Below are 26,854 nucleotides of genomic sequence, written 5' to 3'. Positions count from 1 at the left end.
AAATACGTTGCTATAGCAACCATCCCCCAATGTTAATGTTGGGGGGCCATTAGTGCCTCACTTCACCACAAAAGCTCCTATTTCCTCACAGTTCTCTCTACTTTTCAGGTATACCTTTTGAATCTTTCATTTTATTCTCTTTCCCACAAAATGACACTTCAACAAGAATGTGAATAAAGGGACAGAAGGTCATTCTGCAGTTTAACGCATGAAAATAAATCCAGTCCTTTCCTCTTCTCACTTCTCATGTCCTATGGTTTTACTTTCTCTCACCTAAATTGAGATGTAAAAGAAGTCTTCCTTTCTGAAGTTCGAGAGTGAGGAAATCTCCTCTCTGTCCCTCTCCGTGAACCAGAACCCCTTCTGCCTGATGGCTCCTGAATCTTAGCGATATCACGTCTTTGACAGTGCTGGTGGACTTCTGGTTGAACCGGTATAGCAAAGCGCTGCGACCATCGAAGTCAGCCACGTCAGACTCTGGAGGACAGAAAAATAATCAAGAAGAAGGTTAGAGGACCTGCTCCTGTTTATTCTCTGCACTTTCTATGACCTCTAAAGACACTGACACTTTCTGTCAATTTTAAAACGAAGCCGAGCTTAATGGACAGTAGACGCAGATGACTTCTTCAGATCTTAAAGTGTTCTAGAAAAAAAAGCTAACAGAACTTCGATAATGATATTTAAATACATTTTTGTTATTTTTGTGCATGTGCATGTGCAAGCATGCCTATAAGAATGTTATCACTCACTGTATGTGCAGCCATAGACTTCCAGCCTTAGACCTGCTTCTCCTTTAGGGCTTTTCTCAAGGGGTAGAAGCTGCAAATATCGAGTCCTGATTGAGTGTGGGAGTTTGTGTTGGACCACCGTGTCTGCGTCAGTATTCCCTGTGAATGTCTGCGCATATACACACATAAGGATCTTGGTTAGATGGTGCTTAAAAGATACCGCTGTCAATACTGAGATTAAGTTTTCAAATGCTTTTCTCAGTATTTCTGTGGATCGATGCAAATTTCACTGACTGTTTATTAGAGCTTCTTCAAGAAAACAACTGACAGAACTGCCATATTAAACCGGTCCCCTAGAAACCATTTAGTATACAATGCTTTGTAAGATGCAAACGCTATATTAACACAACTCATCTACTCCAAGTTTGGTTCTTTGTTCTTCGGTGATGATCAAATTAGACCAAATTGTTTTCTGATGAATTTTGACCTTCTTGATCTTTCTACTGTGTGCTGATTTTTCTTTACTAGTTTGCTTTGTTTGGTAATTTTTATAACAGAATCCTGGGAAATAAATAACCCTCGAGCTTGGTGCAAGATGGCACACGTACGCAAAATGCGTACCTGGAAATGGAAGCTGAACTGTTTGTCTTTCACAGACAGAATCCAGACCAGAATTAACTCCTTTTCATCGTGCCGTCTGCTTTATTAAAGTTATTGTAAGATCAAGAGTGTGATGAAACAATGGTAAGGTTTGAGAAAATCTAGAGGGTGGGGGGGTTGACTGACACGTCTGTTCATTGCCAAGTGAATTTCATGCCCTCGCTCAAGAAAAGGCCTGTAAATGAGAAGCATCTCAAAAAAATCAAGTGAACTAAAATATTCAATAATCAACTTTAAATAATAATAAGAAAAACACAGTGGCAACTATCAAAAATGTCACCAGAAAAGGCTCTTTTGAGATTTTTTTCTCAATTCTAAGTGAAATGTGATCTCCGTGTGTTCTAGTGTCTTTGTTAAATTTGATATTAACAATTCATTCAGTGAGAATACAACAGTGAGCCAAAACAAAAATGAACTAAAACAGAAATAAAACTAAACTTTCCAAGGGTGATGCATTGATTTATAAAACAGACCAACAGCTCTCAGAATAGAAAAATGTGTCAGACAAAAGTTCACCAAATGAAAGAATGCTTATTTAGATTACCTTTTTAAAACAGTATTGGTAACTTTATCGTATATTGTAATAGCACTTTATTCTACAGTCCTGTTTCCTATGTACATACTGTGTACGTATTATAGTTATTATTAAATATTACTATTATTAACTTGGTATTGGCTAGGTACTAAACCTGAACCTACCCTTATCCCATGGAGTTACTTTAAATTACCCAGTACTTTCTTAGGTAAGTACACTGTAGGTACACTATAGATACGAGTACTGTAAATAAAAAGGGCAACCAAAAATTCTTTAAGAACCAATTTCACCATAAAACTAAAAAGTCATACTCTGTCATACAGCATATATAAGTCAATATAGAAGCATATGCTGCTTACATTAAAACATATTTAAAAAGTTGATTCTGACATGTCGATTTCACTATACACAAATTGGTTTTATGTGAATGACTAATGCTGAAAGACTTCCAAGACATTTTTCTATTGACTTCCATGATCTCATCTCCACGCTCACAACTTCTCACAGGGGAATAAGCATGAAAAATAGTGCAGTGCAAAAACTCTATCTATAATTCAACAATACTATATGTTTTATTCATTGGAGAGAGGAAGAAAATAGAACTTCCTCCAACATCCCAGTGGACGATAAAAAGAAAACTTAATTTACAAGTAATTCAACTTCTCAACCCAAGGATGAAGGCCTAAGTGTTTAATCCTCAAACTGAAGAACTTATTTCTTCACTTAGCATAGGCAAAGACAGAGAAAAAGACCAAGAGAAAGAGAGAGAGAGATAGACAATAGCTTTCTAGAGATGTTCATTAGTGAGATACGCTAAGCAGAGAGGACTAAGCAACTTGCTGTAAATATCGTTTATTCAAACTGAAATTAAATTCCTAAAGCTTAATCCCCAGACACATCTTTTTTTTGCATAATCAACAATGAAGAATTAACTGTGAAGTTAGATATCACACAATTGTCCGTCTTTTATACAAATGAAAAGGCAATGGCAGATTCAGGCTGTCCCAATTCAGTGCTATCTTTGAGTGCACAAAATTCTCCCACCGGGATTTATATAATGTTGAGAGAGCTGCTGTTTAGGTGGTTCCTAATCTTTATCACTTTAATGCTGCAAAACGTTGCTTACTGTCTTCTTTTTTTGTAGGGGTTATGTTTATAGTTGAAATGCTGTCGAGCAACTTCCTTGTTTCTTTATTTGGCCTATGTGATGGCATTTGAATGCTCTGAACTAGGCTGAGAGGAAAAAATCAATACAGCATAACACTGTGACGCTCTTTCATCTAGATATAGAATCAATACACAGACGCCAAGTATCGATTTTTAAATTATAATCATTATTATTTTGCATTTTCAAGCTACTGATGTTGACAATTTGTGTTGCATCTAAAGTTCAATAGATAGGTCAATTAACTTTGAGCTATCGAACCTCGATTGAAAGCGGAGGTATGAAGGTCCTGTGGGTGCTGGATGCTGTTTAGAGTGTCAAAGCTCTCTTATCAAAAATAGTGAGGGTATTTTTCTGATGAAATATGAAAAATAACAATAATTGTATGCTATGTCTCAAACAGACAAAAATATAAAAGCAACATGTTGCCAATAAAGCCCTTCCCATGCACATTGTCTAAAACAGTATAAGACTAATTTGAGCCTTTAGGGGCTTTAGTGCCACATAATCCATATTTGTCATTCCACCTACAGCTCTACAGAAACACAAAGATGTGTTGTGCCACACTTGACGAAAACAACTTTACAACCAGACAGATACAGCATATGTGAAAGGCTGAGAGAAAATATCTATATACACGTTTCTGATCTGATTGACCTTTTTAGAGTGGCGTAATGGAATCTGTCACAATGTGATGAATCCTCCTTGCCACATTAGCAGCTCATGCCACACCTGCTCCTCCCAGTCATAGCCATTGATTTTAAACAGGCGGTGATTCGGACACCAAAATCTTATTATGTGGGATATAAAGTGGGCGTTTTGCAAAGGCATTGTAGCATTTGATGGAAAAAAAGAAACATTATGAAAAGCCTAGGAAAACGTTCTGAAGTAAGAGCACATAAACTGCTTTGACCTTTTCATGTTAGTGATGAGAATATTTGCAATCTAACCTTAAATATTTCACTTAATTGTGCGAATACTTAATTCAGATTGTGAATAAAAAATAATAATTAAATTCATAAAATTTTTAATAACACCACCATGGGTCCTACTTACAGTGTGTATTTAGAGATTGCAGACGTTTCATTCAAATTAATATCCTTCTTTCCGAACCACTGCGCACAAAGTTCTTTGTTAAGTAAATATTTTAAATAGCATTAAGAGTTTTTAAACGTCTCACAGACATTGAGTGTAGACAGTACAGTAATACTCTAAATGTCAAAGGTCACACGGCTATTTTAGAAGGCATCTTTATATTTCACATAACATTTGTTGTGTTTTTGTTTTAGTCAGAGATGAAAGAGTTGTCTAGGATAATCTGCTTTTACCAATCCTAACACAGACAAGAGAGTGTTCTGAAATGAAATATATTGATTTTGTGCGAATATATGCGGCTCCGCAGGAGTCCAGGGTTGTGGGTGGGTTAAGGGGGCTTTGCACTTGGTGGATCAGGCACACACAAAACTGCAGTGTGGTGGAAAGAGGCTCAGGCAATCGATTTTAGAGAAGTCGCAATAAGCCCAAACTAAACAGGAGACAACTTGAGTCAATGGGAGGCACTACCAAATCTCATTTTGCAGGGAGTGCTCTGTTCTTCTCTACAACTTAATCTGACACCAAAAGGTATTTCGGCTATGAAAAAACAACCTCTAAAACCTGACATAAAATTTGCGAGCATTAAATTATAGAGATCATTAAGTTACACATGTAGGCTTTTGCCATTCTCTATTGTAATTGTCAATCAATTGAATATTAAAGTTTTGCATATTATTTTAATTGACATCAAGACCTCCTCTGTGTTCCTCATAACTTTTCTCTAATAATGAAGTAGCAAATCTTTTTCATGCGGTGCATTTCTAAATAATGCACCCCCAAGGAGCAGAAGACACATCAACTGGTCATAAATCACCATACGATGATTCAGCAAGAAGTAAGTGGCTTCTCTTACGCCTCACTGCTTTATCTTTCCCCACCATGTTTAAAGATTAGCCTGCAAACTTATCCAAATATCTTTAATGTGGGCTATTAAACTGGGGATCTAAAATGTGAATCTACTGTATTTTATGTTCAAGTAGTCAAAGAAACACATGATCAAAAAAGAGCACTGCCTTAAATTAATCTATACTGCAAGTGTGTCACGCTACATTTGCATGAACGCACTTGAATGAGGTTTAGATCTCTGCAGTGCTAAAGAGTAACTAACTGAACGTAGCAATACTAATAATGCCAAACAGTGTGATAAAATCCAACATCACTATTTAGTGTGTACATACACTTTTGATAAGCAGCTTGTAGGGCAACTTTTCACAAGGGTAGCTTGACTGTAGGTAAACTACTTCAAAATTATAGAGGAGCTGACAGCTTGACAATATCAAAGCATCTCAGTGCTGTCTTTACTGTCACTGTGCTCTTTATCGGCTTTACTTCTGGAGAGTCTCCTTAATATAAACATATACTCCATCAGTTCCTCCATCAGCAGCCAATCCAATGAAACACAGTACTGCTAGACCTCACTGAGGAGCCAATACTGAGTAATATTCCACCGCTCTGCACCCAGAATTCCCATATTCATACATTTTAATACATTTAAACACTACAAACATTTGCAACTCATATACACTAACTACACAAATCCACCCATTTGATATCATTTGTGATACACAAGATTTAAATTTTATGTTTAGCAGTTCATATCAGCCTGGAAACACATGTAGCGTCACCTTGCCAGGAAAAACACCAAAACTAGGGTCTGCATGCACAGGGACAATGAGGCTGTAAATTGTGTTCAACAATATTGGACTGGAACATATCAGGTATTGCCTCTGCATTGGACTGAAACCATTTATCTCACATGATGCCCAAACGTACTGCGTGCCAGGCCAAGCTGTGTTTACTTTTCCTAGCTGTCACTGTGCAAAGTATATGGCCATTAAACAGTAGAGTCACTTCAGTCATCTCTGCCTGAACGTGGCCATTAGAACCGGGAGAAAGCGGGGTGTCACATCTCAGCTATTGCCTCGTGTACTCTGTATGGTTTTGCATGGCAAAGCAAGCCCAGGTTGAGAAGGATACTAAATAATGATATGGAGAATAAGACAGAAAGAGAGCGCGAAAGAGGATATGTGGTTTCGTGTGTTGTCATGCTGCTCCGTGTCACGCCTCATTAAACTGACAGTATAGTCGAGGAAAGGGTTTCTGCAGTATGCTATGAAGCGCACACACATGCACGTTATGTCCTTGTGCATCGTTTTGCTCTTTTTGTCATTAAGAATATACAGCTCTGCTCCAAAAGCTTAGTAGGCAGCAATGTAGTAGCTTAACACCTTAAATTTCATAAAACCCCATTAAATACTAATCTGAAAACCTTTAGACTGCAACTCTACATGCTACACATATTCGGCTCTGCATGGAAGAAATACACGACTTCATTGATTTTAGTTGAGTTTGGCATATGTTGCCACACTAATGATGTGATGCTTTAATAAGCACAGAATGTATTAAAAACAAATATTGTGTAAAATAATAAATTTTTAATTACACTAAACTTTCAGCACTGACTGAAATAGAACGTTATATTTTGTCTTTATTCACCATCAAAAAAAATTCACTAAGATTGTCAAAGTCTGTTCTGGGATAGCTTTTTCCTTGAAGGCTTTTCCATGCAGCGCAGTGCCGCCTTAGAATGTGGCTAAAACCATTTTTTTAAAGGCAACACCATTAAGCTGCCAATGTTTCTCGGAACAGCCTTCGTGCAGGAAGTGCACATGATCCCTTAAAATGCTTCCTCCTTTGGCATCTCACTAGGTTTTAGGACAAAGTGTCTCTGGTTCTTTGCTTGGATTATGGATGCCTTTCTAATGGTTATCAATCTCTTTCCTCTTCTTTCCCCTTTCTCACACTCACTGTGAAGGCATAAGTATAGATATAGATGAAAGCCAGCAGGAACATGCAGTGAGATGGTGAAAGAAGGCAGGTGGAGGAGATGCTAGCTAATGTAGGATTTAATTGTCAAAGCGCACCACCTTCATGCTGTGGTGAGAATAAAATGCTTTGTGCCAGCAGGAATAAAAAACCTCAGCTGTACTCCAGGCCCCAGGAAGCTCTAACACAGATGGTGGGAATGAGGCAAGGATGTCTGAGCCACAAAAAAACTCTGATTTAAAAAACGGGGGGGGGGGAATGGAAAAGTTCAGCAGCCCTATGAAATGCTGAATGAATCATGGTGAAATTCTCATTTTGCAGAAACACTATTTAGTATTTTTCTGTTCTCACTCGTCCATTAAACTCCCTCCATCAATGGCTAAATATAATTAAACTGTCATATTTCATGTACATTTAACACTCTATTAACATAAATATAACCCAGTCTGTGAAAACCAAAGCCTCAAATGTATAACAAGCTTTAATGTTTGTTTCCAACCATTTACATGGTTTCATGTAGAACAGCAAATGACAACAAAATTACTAGGTCACAAATATGATGTAAGAGGCAAAATCACTCCACTTGGGTTTTAAATTATTTACTGACTTGTAAACATGTTTAACTTGATTAATGGCAAGTAGCTGGTGAGCAGCAGCAACGTGAAAACGCTTATCTAGCGGGCACTGGGCAGTATATTGTGGTTTATTTGGAGCGAGTGACTATATTCTGGCATTAAACAGATGGCATCAGATTCCGCTTGTCTGACTCACTGGCATCTGCTCCAACTGGCATGGCAACTCACCTTGGCACAGTCTGGCACCTCTGTGAGATGGTTTTCTGCACTGAATGGGTAAACAAGCTAAATTCAAGGTCCGTGTGCCAGTGTGTGTGCAACAGCGACGAGAACCTCAGTTCCCTTCCTTCTGGCCACGAAACATCTCAGTAGGTGATGGACTTGGTATTTAAAGTTAAAAAGCATCATGCTGATTTTAGCCAGACTGAGGTCTGAGCGGATTGATTTTACACAACCCATGCTGAATTCTGGTGAGACATCTTTACTACTCATCACTGAAACAAGTGTTATGTACACAAAGATTTCCACAGGGCGTTGCATGCTGCAATATTCCTTGAAAACGTTCTTCCCGGTCAAATTACCATCAAGTCATCCCAAAGGACAAATTATCATCTGAATAATTAATATGTCTGAAATAATTAATGAAATTAGCAAGGAGTCCTTCAAGACAATTAACGTGTAATCACTGTCATGGCGTATTCCAGGGAAGAAAACGAAGGCTTTAGATTTCACTTTTAATTAATAGCTTCATTCTATTGGTTCATTAGAGAAAACGCATCTGGTGGTTATATACAACTTTAAACAGGCAGTTCAGCAGTAGCAACAAAGACCCTAAAGCAATCAGGAATAAAGATGCAAAAATGACTGGCATTTCCAGAATAACTGAAAATAAATGATAATTTTAAATCTAACTTTTTTTTTTGCCTTGTTGTGCAAGCACTGTCGAATTGTGCAGAGGCAGCAGTTTTTGCCAGAGGGGAACTGGAATCCCCTGGTTAGGCCTGGTTTCCCTCTGAGGTTTTTTCTCCTCCAATGGAGTTTTGGGTTCCTCGCCACCGTTTGCATACTGTTTTGCACTGTTTGCCTGGCCGGGGGGGCTGCTAGAATTTTATAGTCTTATTTAATTAACACTGCATTTAGGAATTTATTGTGTGTCTGATATTTGACCTGTGTTTTGACTTCCATAACCTTTTATGTTTTACTTATAGTCAATGTTTTCTTGTACAGCTGCTTTGTAACAATGAAAATTGTAAAAAGCGCTATATAAATAAAGCTGACTTGACTTGACTTGGTTTAAGAGGATGGAATGCTAGGCAAGTTTGTTCACAATTAGATTTTCAATCCATTGAAATTCTTTTCCATATTTTCTATACTGTTAAACAGAGGAACAAACTATAATTTCACCAACATGTAACAGACATTTGTAACTTAGCTCAAAAGTGTACATTACTGCAAGATTAATTAAGATTTGTATTTGCCGCATATACTGACAGGTTTTAAGTGACTTGATGTCAGTTTTATTGAGCTCAGACTGAAATTTATCAACATATTTCAAACAAAATTCCATCAAGTCACTGAATGCAATTCAATCATAATGGCTCATGCTTCATTGCAGACAATATGATCACACATACATCTTTTTTGACAGTCAAATAGTTTGGGATTCAGATAATAAAATTGCAGGATCAATTCCCAAACGGGGTGACCCAGGAACAAGGTAATAGCCATGCATGAATGTTTTGATTTATTTCTGATCACAAGCGTGACAATTCCAACCGAAGTCTGGAACGGAAGTTTTCTGTACATTGCTTTGAAAACAAGTGCTAAATACTGGTTGCTTTCAGAAATACTTTTTCATCCTTCTTAACATGCATTCAGATTCTCCACTGCACTATTTAACAATGCAGTAGATTAACAAACATAAAACTCACATTCAGAAATGAAGAACCCTTGAGACTTCAGGCTAGTACTGAGTGTACTAAAACAGATTTTAGTTTTTTGTGCAGTATATATAAAAGATAAAATGAAAACATAAACAGCATTCTCTGTAGTGCAATTTGGACATTTCAGGTTATTTGGGTCTGTTACAGCAGAAGTTTATGTTGGTGTATGTTTTTGTCTTTCAGTCTTATCCATTACATTATACTCTTTGTTTTATTTTTAAACCAATATATATATTTTTATATACATATTTTTGAGAGTTCAGAGTATCTTCTGTAGTTTGTCTTACTCATCCTAATAGTTGCTACTCACCCATATCACATCCTCTTGTCTGTATGGCCTCCAGGTCCTACCAGAGTCACTGTACTGAAGCTGGTATCGAGAAACCCAATCAGAGCTTCCCCAGCGACCTTGGGTAGCAATGGCTGTGACCTTCAACTTATCCCGTAGGTCCAACTGTAGCCAGGGTTGGTGGTCTTCTCGATTCAAAGACCAACCCCCACCACCTATAGGGATAGAGAAAGAGCGAACGAGATTACAAGTCAGCACTTTGAAAAAAAATGAAACAGAAGTAAGGGTAACTCTCCCCAATTCAACCCTCACCAAGATTTCATGCTCTTGTTCATCATACTGACAGGGCTGAGGCTCAGTGGTCAGAGAAAAAAATGAATTAAATTTGTTACAGTAGTTTTCTGGCTCAGCCTCCATTTTTGTAGATAGAAATCTCCAACCTATCCCTGGAGGACAGAAGCCAGACCTCAGAGCAGTTTAATATTACAGTGTTTAAAGAACGGTAATTTGAAAATTACTTCCACATTTGTATGTCTTGGTTTTCCTTGTTTGATGGCTTTACGGTTGTATAATGGCTGGAAATAAAAGCAGACACTTTGGTGTCCTGAAACGCTCTTATGATCTGTTTCCCATCAGTGATCTATTGTACAATATTTTCACAAAACCCATGGATATGTTTATCCTCAGACATAAAATGAACAACAAACATTCACCTTTAACACTCTTTAGACACCAACACTTACTCAAACAGGTTTACTTTCTTCTAAAAATAAACTTAATAGATAATGAATAAAGTGATTTGAGCAAGTGGTAAAGGTTTTTTGATCGTCTGCAACTTCCATCAGAGCATTAGTGATGTAATGACATCTGAGCAATGAAATATTCTTTAAAAAACAATACAGAATTGAAGAACGTTGCCCTGATATTTACAAATGCCAAGATTTTTGGGGCTAATTCTTGATGTGATTGCAGAAGAGCTTCAGTAAGTGCAGACAGTAACTTTAAGCCGGGTCTACTAAAGGAAAAGGCTCAATCTAAAGCCGTTTTAAAGAGAACACAAAGTTAGAGTAGAAACAGAAAGCCCTCGAGGTCATGTGTGACAGGGTTGCCCTAGGGCGAGTCAGAACAAGACGGTCAGATAATGAATTCTTCATCAATGCTTTTCAGCCACAAGGTGCATATCATCTGTGAAGGCTTTGGCTTCAGAGAACTTACAAAGGTCAGAACTAAACCTCTAGGTCATTCGTTTTCACTGCCGACTCCATCAGAACGAGACATATAGCACATTTTTATACGTGCATCTGGAAAATATAGTCTAGCATGTGCAACAAAGTAATAAGGTGATGTCTAATTGACTCCAGGTGCAGAGATAATTTACGATTTACAAGACTTATGATTTAATGACTAGATAATAAAACAGGTGGATGGATCTAAAGACAACAACTTTTGGTGTCTGTTCACTTTTGGATCAGGCCGACAGTGACTGGGAACGGGCTGCTCGTCTGTGTATCTCACAGCTCACCAAGGAAGGAAACCTCCTGCTGTAACTGAGCCAGAAGCATCACAAAAAAAAGATATGCCTGAGGGGTGACAGGGGGGCAAGCCGACATTCTGGTGTCCTACTGAGTTCTTAAAGACACCATATTCCAAAGTGATAATTCTACAGTTGTTTTAGGTTTTGTAATCAAGGGCGAGTCCCACACAGCATCATAAAGAAGTGCTTGGTGTGTGTGTGGAACTGCTCTTCACCTCCCTGAAGTAAAAACCACAACACATTTGCTTAGTTATAATTTATACGGCCCTCTTTTACACTCCATGCTTGGGTGATGCTCCGCCAGGCACAATGCTCAGCCTGGGTGTTTTAGGACCATTAAGTAAATAAAGAGCAGACATTACATACATTACCCTTTAAGTTTGTTTAATGATGCTTTTTGTGCTCTTCAGAGTAAAAGTATTAAGTGGAATTGTCAAAATTGTTGTTAAGCAAGTAAGAATGTAATTCATAAAACCATTTTTATTCAAAGCATTGAAATAAGCAGGCAGTTACAACAAAGGGTATTCCTGTAATTCCAACACACATTGTGATAAAAAAGTACAGACTGAATTGAGTCACTTTGGATAAAAGCATACAGTATACCCACACTGGGCTCATACCAATTTGCCTATCGCAACAATAGGAGCACAGATGATGCAATGTCCATGGCGCTGCACTCCGTGCTCACACATCTGGACAATAAGGACACTTATGCACGTATGCTGTTCGTAGACTTCAGTTCTGCTTTCAATACCGTCATCCCTTCCAAGCTAATCGTCAAACTTGGAAACCTAGGCAACAACAACCCTACCTGCAACAGGATTATGGACTTCCTGACGAACAGGCCTCTGCTTGTTAGGTTAGGCCCCATCTGCTCCACCACCACCACCCTCAACACTGGTGTACCACAGGGCTGCGTACTGAGCCCCTTTCTCTACTCCCTTTTCACACTCGACTGCAGGCCTGTGAACGGATCTAACTCCTTCATCAAGTTTGCAGACGATACAACGGTGATTGGTCTCATCAGCAACAACGATGAGACTGCATACAGAGATGAGGTCCGGCACCTGGCCACATGGTGCTCAGACAACAACCTGCTCCTTAACACCTCCAAGACAAAGGAGATCATCGTGGACTTCAGAAGGGCGAAAGGAGGCACACATAGAGAGCATCCTGACCAACTGTGTCATAGTCTGGTACGGGAACTGTTCTGTTGCTGAGCGCAAGGCACTGCAGCGGGTGGTGAAAACAGCCCAGCGCATCACAGGGACTACACTTTCTGCCATTGAGGACAACCAGAACAAACGCTGTCTGCGTCGAGCTCGCAGCATTCTCAAGGACTCCTCTCACCCCGCTCACAGACTGTTTACTCTCCTGCCTTCCGGTAGGCGCTTCCGGTGCCTCTGGACAAGAACCAGCAGACTAAGAAACAGCTTTTTTCCAAGAGCTGTTTCATTATTGAACTCTGCCCCCCACTGATTCCACTACCTCTCATACCTTTAACTCCAATGCTGCTACAACATTGTTTACATTGCACTACAGGGCTGCATGCATGACTGAACTGTACACACCAGTACTTCATGTTATCTGCTCTACCGGACTGTTTACACACACACAGCATAATTTGCACTCTATACTGCTCACTTGCACACCAGGAATATTTAACTGAATGCTCATTTGCACTAATGGACCAATTCCATAACTGCACTAACCTATCTACTGCACTGTAATTCTATTAACTGCATCTACTCATCTATTGCACGGTAACTTCAATAACTGCATTAACTAATCTACTGCACGGTAACTCTATTAACTGCATCTACTCATCTATTGCACTATAACTTCAATAACTGCATTAACTAATCTACTGCTCTGTAACCTATAAACTGCATTAACTCATCTTCTGGACTGCAACCTATTAACTGCATTAACTCGTATACTCCACCGTAACTTTAATAACTGCATTAACTCATCCACTGCACTGTAACTTCAACAACTGCATTAACTCACCTATTGCACTGCAACTTTAATAGCCAATGTCAATAATTTATGCATACCTAAGTCACTTGCACTATTTTAGTCTAAATTATTAGCTGTTCATATCCACCTGTACATTAATGTTCATAGCCATCTGTATATATTGTTCATAGTATATACCTACTGTCATATTTTCATAGAAGATTCCTACTGCAAAATATTTTTATAGTCCATGCCCCCTGTATTATATTCTCTCATATTGTATTCTGTATTTATTCTAACTGTATATCCTGCACTTGCTAACTGCACTTCTGGTTAGACCTAAACTACATTTCTTTATGCTGTACTTGTACATGTGTAATGACAATAAAGTTGAATCTAATCTAATCTAAAAATGCATTAATGTAAATGTCTGCTAAATGCATATCCATTTTACTCTTAATAACGGATATGTTTAAGTTTCTGGACTGCTTTCTGTCCCTTCACTTTCCATTGGAATATGCATAAGCCATAACTCTTGTTGTCCATTGTCATAAGAAATGTATTTATGTTCCTGTCACACTTGAGGATTGAGTCAACAGTCTATTATCATGTAGAGACAACTCCCATCACCAAAGCTTTGACAGCATCTGACGGACACCATCAGACTGATATATTTCAAATGAAGGTATAAAATGTACTAATACTTTTTTGCAGACAAGCACTGTTTATGGAACCTAAATCGAATTATGTTAGGTATTCATAAAAAAGCTTTGCGTCAACACTTTTCTGACAAGGACAAATTTCCTTTCAGCCTAATTCTCTAGTCATATAAACACAAACAACTGAGGTTGTTATTTTGAACAAACAGAACAGGGAAGCAGAAAAACACAAGCACATACCATCTCGTCTGTTGAGTTTAGCAAAGTATGGTGCCGCTTTGTCAGAGGATTTTGATGAGCTCTGGAAAGAAGTTGGGGGTAGTGATGCCACCAGCGGTTCTTCACAGAAATCTAGATGAAAACAAAAAAGATCAGACATACGTGATAACTACTTTGAAATGAAAATGATAGATTGATTAAATGAATCCATTCAGTTTCATAGGATTTTAGGATGCAGTGATATTATTAATTAAAGATCATCATTGGCTCAACCAGAAATAGGAAACATTTGCTCACTTCGAACAGTTTTGAACAGTAGCTGAACAGTAACTCATATCCTTAGTGGGGTAAACACAGAGCTTGCATTTATGGATTTTTCCAAGGGACACTATTCACTAGAAAGCTCCTTAATGGGGTTTAAAACTTAATGTGTTTGAAACAAAACAAGTGAAACTGTCTTTGCATTGTGATAGTGAAGATTATACAGAGCGTAAAGAAATGACATTCTGTCTGTTAGGACAGTTTGTGACAGTTGATTAAAGTCTGGCAGTCTTTTGTACTCTTGCATCTGACTGTATGTCACTGACCTCAGACTTCTTAAAATAATTTGTGTTTAAAGATGTCTAGTTAAAGCAACACCATTCTAATATGTCGAGCATCAAAATATGAAAGATTAAAATCCAAGAGTTTCTTCAAACAAACAAAGAGAAATGTTGATGTCTAGTACAGTATGTGACAGTACAAAGTTTGAATCAGTCTGTTCATTAAAATCTTGCATGTCCAATACAGCAATGAAGATTTAGTCTTTTGACAACATTTGCTCAATGTGGATTGCAAAAATTTTCATTAGACAAAGGTCAAGGCCCATAATGCTTGCATGAACGAGACAGAAAAACATTCTCTGTGTTCTTCGGTCCTGCATGCTTTTATAGAGAAGAATGTAGCCTACAACCAATTACTTTTTCATGTCCCCCATATAAATACATTTACAGATAACTATACAGATAATCCTTTGTGATTCGTGACTACAGACTGCTTTTATCGGATACTGTATGAACATTCTGAATAACATGCACATCTTGTATGTAATAGGAAAACGTTTAATTTGCTTTTCGTGCACCTTAAAATGGTCCTTTCAAAGGAAACACGCAGATCCAAAGATCTCTAATGAGCCAATGCTCAGCAGCCTAAACACATTAGTGTCGAACCTCCAAAATATGCATGTATCGTCAGAATAACAAAATGAACAGCAGGTTAGGGAGCCATTAGCTGCGTCCAGGGAGCATTTTAAAGCTCTCTCCCGTTTCAGCAGTGTAAGCACTTTGCCGCACTCTCTACGGACCGGGGTAAAAATATATTCTTATTTAGTGAGCCTTTGCGTTTGTGGCAACATTTCGCCTGACAATCATTCACTTGACATTGAAATGCCTGCTCCCCATTTTTTTAATATCTCTCAGCGCCACCCATCCATCTCTTCCCCCCTCTCTCTTTCTCTCTCCTTCACCCAATCTTCATTTTCTGTTTTCCTCCACCTGCTTTCTTTATTTCTCCTCCTCTCAATCTACTCATACGTACACACTCCCACTTTCTCTTCACCTTAATGAGAAAACAGAGAAGTCTGGCCAGTGTGAGGGGGCTCACATGCGTTATTGTCACCATAAGGGAGCTATAATCTGAGTCAGCAATGCTCTTCACCACATCACACAGAACAGCTGCAACATCTGTCTTTCTCTCTCAGCTGAGCAAAAATGACACACAATACTCTCATCTTTACACATTGGAGTGAAAATTAGCTTTTTAATGAAGTTCACACAAAACATTGATGACTTGTCAAATTAAAACAGTTCCTCGAGGTTCTGCAGAGTTCATTTGAGGTTGAAAATCAGCCTCAGAGACAGCAGATGATGAATCAGGCTTCTGTGATACACTCAATGGTGTGACAACATTTTGGCATCAAGAGATGGTCACACCAAAATTTTTAACAGCTGATTTTTCTGAGAGAAAGTTCTAGAGGACATATTAAATTTAGGTTTAAACGTTCTGTGTGTACCATGAATTTAATCAAGCAAAACTTTTTTCAGTAGGAAATTAAAAAAACAGGCAGTGTCAGGATTTTAAATACACCCTAGCAATATTTCAAACAAGATTTCTTTCATTAAACAAAGTTAATTTCCCAATGGAGTGTCTAAACCTAAAGATGTTACTGATGATATGGGTACATAAAATTGGACTAATGTTTAATTACTATAAACACAGATTTGGGATCGACTTACTCATAATAATCCCACCCAAGACATTGCATTTACATTTACATTTATTCATTTGGCAGACGCTTTTATCCAAAGCGACTTACAAGTAGTTTTTTACAGTGGCACATTACTGCAGAGCAATCAGGTCACATTGTATTTTGAAACATTATATTTGAAGTAAACAAGCAACAAGGCCTCATAATAGGGCAAGCTTCAACTGTGCAAACTGATCCTAGCTTTCTTGTGTTGCTTGTTGTCCCACTTTGAGTTCTCTAAAAGTTCATTGAGGGTGGTGTAATAATCATTGTGAAACCACAAAAAGACTACAAAAGCTGAGAAATATTTATTTTTACAGATACTTTCAAATATACTTTGATGCTACTTTAACCGCATTCAGGCAGTTCCTGGCTTTATATTTCATAACCTATGACTGACATCTCCATAGGGTATTAATAAGTACTGCAGTCTGCTACAAGTGTAGTTTTATTTTAGTCGCTTATACAGTCACAGACTATTCCTGCGAAAGCTCTGTTCTCCCAACGAATACAGATGTTAGAATGCAAACCCAAGGCACATCACCTCTGCAGGAAACATTTTTGTTTTATCACAACCCAGTCGCAGAGATTATATTGACAGGTACCGACAGAGCAAGTGTGCCAATTGTTGACGTAACTTTTTCTCTTAAAAAACAGAACTGTTTTCTCTGAATTTAGCTCTAAGCCAAACAATAAATATGTCACTTAAAAAATATTCTTAAGAGTGATTACTGACACTGTGAATATGAGACATTCATGTATTTGACATCTAGTGCAATTCTACTGCGGTTTACTATTCACACAGTAAGAAAAATCTAAATCACTGTTCAGGACCACTTCAACCACACTGCTCTAGGTCCACCATTGCTGGTAGATTTGTAAGGACCCTTAGCTGGACCTTGACCAGCTTTTCAAAAAAAGTCCTCGACTGTTATGCACATTTACAGCACACAACAAAAGCTTATTAACACAACAGTCAAGCCACTTTATCTACAGTATGAGGATCTCATTGACCTTTCTACATTTCCAAAAAATATTTTTCCAACATCAAACAACGCACGGATCATGCCCATTTTGATCTAGCTGAATGACAGACATTATATGGAATTATAAGCTGTTAGAAAGGTGGTTTTGAGTCTGTGACATCTTGGGCAGGTCCGTGTCTCTGAAGGACTCTTTATTTTGACCTGCTCGAGGTTCTTCACATTGCTATTGTTCAAAAGGTCAGTTATTATTACTGTGCTGCATCACTGAGGCCTTGCCTGGTGTACCAAGAGGAAAGCAAAAGTGCTATATTGTGGTCACAGGAAGAGTGGAAACAGCAGAGGAGAATGAAAGAAAAGACAAGAATCTGAAGAAATACTGATAGAGGAAAAAGATGAAACATACACACATCAGATTGAAAGTAACGTTTAGTTAACATTAGTTTTTTTCTTAAGACTTTGAATAACACCTATGTTTGTTCAGTTTTAAAGAAACTGCAACCGAACCGTGCTTCTAGACCTACAAAGCAGAATCATGGCCAACCAGTGTAGAAATGCACTTTTTTTCACCTATAACAATAATCTATAAAGCAGATGTTACTTCAGTCTTCAGTATTATAAAAAGAATGCATTACGTTTTATATTTTATCTGCACAAAATATATATAATAAAAAACAGCAGTGAGGGGAAGCAGTGAGGAGTTTAGGGTTAAAAAGAAAGAGGGTAAGTAAATATGAATATCACAGAGATTGCACGGGTAGAACAAGATGTGCGAACACCTCAAGCATCCAGGTCTAATGAACGTACATCACGTCAGAGAGTTGTTTAGACCGCACTGCTCGAAGCTATTTATAGCTTGCAGGATCGATCACCCATCTGATGGGCCGCCCCGATAGCGCTGATTAAGGTGGGAGATTAATGGCAGATTAACGCGTTTCCACAGTGTTTCCGCCAGGCATTGTTTAAATCATCTCCCCACAGAATGACAGTAGTACTTGCAGTGTAAATAGGAACCTTCATGGGATTGCCTGACAAATAACTCCCTTTAGCTTTGGTTTTAGCAGCCTGGTATATGATATAACTTCTAGGAGTGACGAAAACTCAGTGGAAGCATCTATGTGTTGGGCTTGTATGTGAGACTTTTTAAATGAGAAGGGGAAAATCCATATTCCAAACACTGCTTGGGCTTGTCATGCTGAAATTGTAGAAATCACACACAAGACAACAGGTCCAACACTTAAGGATAATGTCAAAATACATTGGTCAAAGGAACACAAGACTACCTTTTGTTTTTTAGTGATGAAACTTTGTCCTTTCACAATGGGGTACAGGTGTATGCACAGGGGACGATGATGTCAGCAAAAATCTCAGCCATCTAGGTCCCTTCTGCTCTCGTAGCACTCAGGGGATTTTTCACCAAGTAGCCTAATAATGATGTGTTTTCTAAGAAAATGTTCACATTTCGGCGAACTGACAGCACTGCGGGTGAGCATTGTTAAGTGTCTCTGTGATCATGCCCTCTAGTAAGTGCAAAAGTTCACTTAGTTTGTTTTTATATTTGTTGATGTAACTTGAAACGAATAGCCTGAAGCATAGCTGGGCGGTATACTGGTTCATACCGAATACCGGTGTGTATTTTTGTTATGATGTAAATTTTACATATACCGCATTATCGGTGTCTCATTTTGGAAAACTGCATCTTCCGGAGGTCTCATTTGAAGACTGTTATGTCATCGAGGCTGTCTCTTTTGATAAAAGCAGGTAGGACACTCCGTATGCACCCTTCTAATACGACCTTCTTTCACTAGAATTAAGAGGACACATGAGGTGTATCCTAAAATGCTAGAGATAACCCACAATTCTTTGCATCAGCCAACGTCGTTTAAAAAAAATGTGTGTTGAATATAAAGCAGGAGCTGCACATTCAATCAAATATGTGGTGTTAAAATGTGAACAGTTTATAATGTATGTCACGTTTTTTAATCTTAGCAACCATATGTAGTAAATAAGTTTACAACTGTTTAGTGATTTTTCAACTTTTTAAAACAGTAAAGCAAAAAGTTGTACATTTGTTTAAACTCTTTTGGCATTGTTTAGTGTAGAAAGGAACCAACTTTTTACCTCTTAAAATTTAGAAATCATTTAAAGTGCAAAGTGTTGTCATAGCAACGTGGTACTTCCTGTTTCCTTTTCTGCCAGTATGTCATACAAAGGATGTCTCGTTTAATTCTTAATTGAGAATCCTCAATTTATAGGATACCTCTGAAAGACACAAGGACGCAGGCTTGCGTCTTTCTATGCCACGGCACTAGGTTGTTGCTAGAAGGGAAACAGCTACGGGCGGAAGTGGTACAAAATCTACCAATATAATTACAATAAATTACAGAAGCTATCACCTACCCCAACCCTAAACTTAACCTTACAATAATATAAAAAAAATTCAGCGTGACAAAAATGATGCGGTATTGCAGTGCGCGTGCCCAGTGGAGGTAGCTGTATCTCTTCGAGTCAAATCCGCGGCACTACTTTATAATCATTTTCTATATAAACATGTTTAAACAAAGGTTTTTGGATGTTTTACATAGTAAATAAAAATCAATTATAATAAAAATGTATTTACTACATGTAGAAATACACAATTCTGATATCAATTATGAAATTTTCACTAGTAATATATAAAATTACGGTCATACCGCCCAGAATTGCTTCTCCTATTTGGTTGACGACATTTGGTGAAGTTTTAGAATAATTAGTAGCACGCTGTTGATCGTAATGCTATGAGCATTCTTAAGCGAATGCCATTGTTCCCTATGGTGCTGGATGTAACAGCCTGGCTGATATTTTATTCGGATGTACGTCATCGACCCGTATGCATACAGTATACCCCAATGCTTCTAGACTTCTAAGATTTTGACAGAAAAGAAATTGAAGAGGCTCATCTATCAGGGCAACTGACGATTAGTAAAGTGTGTGAGTGTTTTTTTCTCTTTCTAAGATGTCGTTTGGCAGCCGCCTTGCTTGTTTGTATTCATCTGATGCTGAGCCGTGGCCTTAATTTCCTCTCATCAAAACTCGGTAGGATTGTGTTTGTCCTTCACTTTGCGTTTAATCTCTGTTAAATCCCTGCCTGCCTTCTTTGATCTTCATTTGTGTGTGACTGGGTTTAGGACCCAACGATGTCCCTCTTGCCAAAACACCCCTCCCATCATCAATGTGGTTTCTTGGAGAAACTGATCTTGCACATTCCTTTAAGATCAACACAAAGATGGCTGGGTGGATAAATTAGATAAACCTCATTTGGCTCACCGGTATATGTTTTATCCCCATTATCAATCCTATCTTAATGTAAAAAATATACTAAAAAGACTAATAGATCAGTTTTCTGTTGATCAGTTTTATTTTTTATCGGTTGGTTTCTATTAAAGTAGCATCCCTTTGGAAGGCCCACTAAAAAAAAAAACTGGTCAAAAATTCTCCTATTTATGATGCTACATTAAACAGAATATCTCCTGATGGGTGTGACTGGGTGGTAGCACATAGGAGTTTCATATCCACTGTGGACAGACTAAATGTTTGGAGCTTTATCTTCATGTATGAAGATGCAGTGTTACTGTGGGAGGATTTAAACTTGACTTCATAGCTATGATCTCTGTTTAAAGAAGTTTTTTCCCTTGTTGAAGGCTCAGATAGATACAGATTACACAAAAATCACTGTCCACTTAGAGAATATTAAAACATTAAATACCAATGCTAACAATCAACATGAGCCACACTTCCATAAAAGACACAAAACTTGTCTCTTTAAGCAGTCTGACAAATGCGTAAATGTAATGAAAATGTAAATGTAAGCAGCTAGGAACCACCATTTTCTCTTTGGCTATTAGAACAAAAAGGGTTTTATAGAGAGATGATGTTATAGACACCGAGGAGCAATTTAAGAGACTGTAAAGGTAATTGAGTTTATTTAGAAAACTCAACTTCAAAATCGAATGCATTAAACTGCATGCTTAACAACATATAGCTGTACTTGTCTTGGTTGTTTGGTGCACACAAAGAACTTTAAATATGTAAACACTGCCAACTTATAATGAGGCAATTGTGAGCCGTTTATATTGACTCTATTAATGTGATGTGGGCCAGGAAATGCTCAGGCATACAAATTGTCTTCTGTGCCTGTTTAACTGACAATTTAATAGCAAAACTTAGATTTTCTGTCCTCTCTTATAAAAGATGTAATTCATCCTTCATTGCGATAATGTTCAGGGTTGAACAGTACTGTCCTATGACTCAAAGTTTCTGTGACGTAACAACTTCGGGTAATCCTGGCATTGTACAAGAGAGGCTAGTCTGTAAACAGCAGATTGTGGGCTAAACATTCTCCCAAGTGGTAATCCAGCTATCAAGAAAGAGCAATACCAAGCATGCTCAACTCTCAATACCTGGAAGCTGAGATGTGGCTGTACGCATTTTTAATCATACTGTCCTATCATGAGATGAGTTCTATTGCTCAGGGGTATGTTGTCAAGATGTCAATCATTAGGTACCTTTAATAAACAAAAAAAAATAATCATCAAACACACAAAACCTTCTCTTAAAAAGCTTATTTATAACACTAGCTATCTTCATCACACCAGAAGAAAAAACGGAAATAAACAAGAGTCAAATAAAAAAACACATCATAGGGTATTTTAAGATCAAATATGTCCTGAACACAAACTGTATGAGTTTTACAATAAATCCTTGTGGATTTAAGCAAATGTCTCAGCCATCCGAGCAGAAATCATTGATTGGACCAACAGCTTAAGGGTCAGCATCAAACAATTGCACTGATCTCTTTGCAGACCTACGCACACTGATTTTTCATTATTTTAGATGTGTTGTCAGCACCAGCAAAACAAATATTCCAGGAATTATTTCACAGGGCATTTTGTGATTATTTACACTCTTCTGCTGCTGGCATTTCAAACTATAGGAGCTGTATTTGTGGGGTTTCTTTTATTAACATTTAACATTGATAAAAACTGCCTTTTTAATTTTCAGATGCCTGTCTCATGTGGAAGGTCTATTGTTTACCTTCAGATTTTTAGATATTCATTCACACCAGCACAGAGAGCTGGATCTGCCTAATAGAACGTTCACACCAATTGCGTTAAATCACGGTATTAGCACGTAGTTGGGCGCTTGAACTCCATTTTTGTTTCGGATTTATGGCTCAAATACGTGTTTTTATGTGTCTTTGGTATGTTATAAGTTGCCCATGTCTTATACACCAAAAATTCCAAAAATGTAAGAGTCAAAACAAAGGATCTTATGTCAGTTCTTGGTATGATTTGACTAAGGCCGCCCAAATGTATACGCAAATAAGGTGGGCATACCTGTCAGAAGCGTTACATTTCCGTCACATGCTTGCAGAATTCGACCATTCACTATGCAGTGGTTAACAGGCCAATCACAGCACACATCGATTTTCCTCGAGTCTCAGAGAGGCGCGGCAATGCACGCCTGTGTAAAATACAGCGATTTGTTTTAGCCCTGTCATATGACCACTTTAAGGGTGAAGCCATCTTTTAATCGAATATCTAATGGGGGATAAGGAATATTTCACCTCGGTCTACTTCCAGAGGATTCAAACCGTCCTATGTTGAAAGTATTCGTATCCTCCATTTCTTTGCAGCATATGTTCACATATTTCACGTCCTAATTGTGTTGGTTTAAGTTGGGAGCCTACTGTTGGGCAATGTTGTAGCCAGGTTTTAACATAGTGGCATATTTGAAAAACATAGTAATTATAAATATAGCATGCTATACCCTCCAGCGAATCATGAATGTTGGGAAAACCTCCTGAAAATAGCAATACACACCCACAAGACACACCAGTTGAGTTGACTCAGAAGTGCACAGACAGGGTATAATTCAGTCTGACTTGGCTGTGTAAATTCCTTAATTTAAATAAACAGCTGCAAGCCAGTGTGTGTATGTTTTCTATTTAAAAGTACCCCAAAATCATTGACGAACAAACAGAATGGAAACAGGCAAATAAACAATACGTTTATTATCATATAATAGATCAATTAAATTAATATCAATTGAAGCATCTGAATGAAACACTTAGTTACCTAAAATTAGCAACATTTTCGATAATAAACGAGTCTTGACACTATTATTACATTCTTTGTTACTTTAAATGTGCAGTTTCCAATAGATCAGTTTTTAAATAGTTTTACGCTGCCGTCTGTCATTTTGATTCTAAAAGTAAAAACATATTTTCAAGTCTGTTTACTGAGGACCTTGCCTGATATCCTTGATATTGCTCTGATCTCAATCTTGCTCACTTTTTGAAAGTGAAACTTATTTAAAAGAGTTATTTTCTGCTGGCAAGGACCCAAGTGTTCGATCCCTCGCACACCTGTGAGACAGATTGAAACCCGCAGAGGGCTTTTGTTCTCAGCAGGGAGCGTGTTAAACGCACTTCTCTGTCTTGCAAAGCTGCAGCTCCTCTGCCTGACATTGGAGGGGCTGACTGTTTGTAGACAGCAGTCACTCTCTACCCCAGCACTCACAAATCAATGGCGTTACACCCCTCTCGTCACCAACACACTTCTTTATTAAACCCCCAAATACTCAGACAGCCTCCAAACAACGACACGCCATTCATACGTACGGACTACAGAAGAACACACTAAACCTTTAATACCCGTAGTGCATTTTAATGCTAAAACGTTTACAAATTAAAGTTAGTTCTACACGTGGGTTGCACGGACAACACTTTTCACGCTCCTCCACTAGAACCCCACGCGTTCCTTTAGTACACCAGAAAATCACACATACACACACGCCAAAGAATTACGCACCGACCCCGCATTAACATGCTCTGCACCTTTCCGCGTTCGTATCTTTTCGCTTAGTGCAGATCTACATATGGTTTGCTAGCAATTTTCTCCAGTAGTCATCCTATCGCACGCACTGCCTTCAAACACACAATAAACAATGTTATGGAACTCGGCGCGTGACTTCTTCAAGAAGTGGATTGCTGCGCGCGCGCGCTCGCACGCCCCTGTGTGCGTGTGTGCGTGTGTTAGAGAGAGCGTGCAAAACACACGTAAAATAGATAGAGAGAGGGCGAAAGAGCGGTCAAATATTAAAGACGAGGATTGCGTTTTATAAATCTCTTTAATGACACAAGCAGTTAAGTTATTTCTCCTCTTTGACATAATCATTTTACTCCCCCTAAATCTTTATTGAAGAACTGTCCCGTTCTTCTGCCTTTTCTGTTCCGGATGATAAAATGATGCCTTATCTGTCCCGGACCGATGCGTACATATATCCTAAACACCACATGTACATTCATTTTAATAATATAGGCTAATGCCCATTGAAGCGTGGCTGCATGACGTAAATGCCTGATATTCATTTTACATTCAAATTGTATACACTACTGTATGAAAACTTTCATGACTTAGTTTTGCACTACACTGTCAGTAGAGGGACACTCCTTAAACCAAATTATACATCATCACAAAGCCTAAATTAACGAGAAATACGAAACAAATGTGACATTTCCTGGAAACTTTCCCTTATGTAGCTAAAAAACATTGCCTAAGAAATTCCATTTTGAATATGCCTAAAAAGTTATTCATATTTATATCATTCTCCAAAGTCATATAAAGAAAGAAATCATTTATAAAGGAAGACACAATGCAGCCATACCAGTCGATATTGTGCAATTAAAGGTTTAATACCAACCTCTGTATGTAGCCTACGTTTAAAGTGACATATTGCTTACAGGATTGTTACGCGGAATCAATTAATTTACTCACAGTTACTCGCAGATAACACTGAAGTTAATACGCTCAGCGTGGCGAGGAGGAAAAATCCGATGCAGTTGTGGAATCCCATGTTTAAGAAAGTACTCCGCACCATACTTCTGACGTACCTCCGTTACAGCCTTTGGGGGAAAAACGTAAAAAGCCCCGTGAAGGTTGCGTTCTTACTCCCGCCACAGTGAGATGCAGCCACAAATGAGCGCGCGCCTCCCGCCGTTTCCTCGGAGCCTCCTGAAGGGCTGATCCAACATTTGCCTCTCTCTCTCTCTCTCTCTCTCTCTCTCTCTCTCTCTCTCTCTCTCTCTCTCTCTCTTTCTCTTTCTCTTTCTCTTTCTCTTTCTCTTTCTCTTTCAAGATTCAAGATTCAAGAATCAAAAAGCTATATTGGCATGATAAATACATTTTACATTGCCAAAGCAAGACAATTAAATATAAACATTCTGTACAAAATAAAATAAAAGTCTCTCTCTCTATCTCCATCTCTATCTCTCTCTCCGTCTCTCTCTCTCTCTCCGTCTCTCTCTCTCTCTCTGTCTGTCTGTCTGTCTGTCTGTCCAGTGGCGGCCGGCCAATAGAGGGCGCTAGGGCGCCGCCCCCCTTAAGCCACAAAAAAAAAAAATAATTAAAACAATTAAAACAAAAATAGTAATAATAATGAGAAAAACATCAGTATGTCAATATTTGTGTGTTTTAAATATGGAATGCACCTAGTAATACATGTAAAATATGATACAAAATCATATTTGCAACCTTTCCTCTGCCTGTCTGACCGCTTCATCAGCTCTGGGGCGATAGAGAAAGCGCCCCAAGGAGGCGGGTCTATGTAGCAGTTAAGCCAATTGCTAATTTAAGATATGAATGTATGACATAAAATTTAGCCAATCAGCGTTCTTAAATAGAATCCAAGAAGGGCGATCATTTTATCGCCCCAAGCCCTGATAAAATAAGGACTGGGCTCTAGGGGCGCCATTTTTACTAAACGACAATGGCGAGCGCGGACGTTACTCCTCCAAGACCCAACCCTAACTCGGTGAAATCTCTCCTCCAAGATCCGTTTGAGAGGAGAACTTTGTCGGAGAAAGTTCGGGTGAAAGAGCTGGGCCCAGATCAACCTGACCTCTCAATCAAACAGCAGGCTAGCGAAAAAGGGAAGCAGTATATGCGCGGCTTCTCCCGTAGCTTCACACACACACACGTTTCTTTGTATATAGTTGACCTTAGCATAAAAATCATTCAGTTATATATGGTACTCTAAAAAAATTTAATAGTGTGTTTGCTAATATTACTGTATATATGTTTTGTATCAATTAATTGTTGCAGTTCTGGAGCACATTAACAATTAGTTACATTTAGTTTGATCATAAAATACTTTATGCTATTCTTCCAGTCAAAGGTTTGAGTTCAGCCACTTGATATCCATTTCTATATTATACATCCTTTATACAGTGTAAGAATTCCTATAAACTTTATAATAATTTAATGTTATTGTCCACTTTCCACTCTGTTCTGACAGCATGCATATTGTGTTGCCTATTTACTACCAATGGCACCAACAGCCTTTCCAAAAGATGTTACTT

At 38.3% G+C, this 26,854-nt stretch overlaps 1 protein-coding gene across 1 annotated transcript in view; it reads right to left on the bottom strand.

The window, feature by feature from the left end:
• The window catches only part of cntnap5l (contactin associated protein family member 5 like), a gene marked incomplete at its 5' end in the record, with an annotated part of 45,916 nt that extends 20,542 nt beyond the window's left edge, over positions 1 to 25,374 (bottom strand). Inside the window, 5 exons of the mRNA XM_079482916.1 lie at positions 274 to 477; positions 750 to 897; positions 9,838 to 10,031; positions 14,209 to 14,319; positions 25,272 to 25,374. Coding sequence (XP_079339042.1) covers positions 274 to 477; positions 750 to 897; positions 9,838 to 10,031; positions 14,209 to 14,319; positions 25,272 to 25,374 — 760 coding nt within the window. The remainder of the gene's footprint in view (positions 1 to 273; positions 478 to 749; positions 898 to 9,837; positions 10,032 to 14,208; positions 14,320 to 25,271) is intronic.
• Positions 25,375 to 26,854: the final 1,480 nt, after the last annotated feature.

Source organism: Barbatula barbatula, assembly GCF_947034865.1.
Source record: "Barbatula barbatula genome assembly, chromosome: 20".
Taxonomy (NCBI): domain Eukaryota; kingdom Metazoa; phylum Chordata; class Actinopteri; order Cypriniformes; family Nemacheilidae; genus Barbatula; species Barbatula barbatula.
Note: the sequence above shows the minus strand (reverse complement) of the source record. Positions and strands in the feature narration are given on the sequence as shown.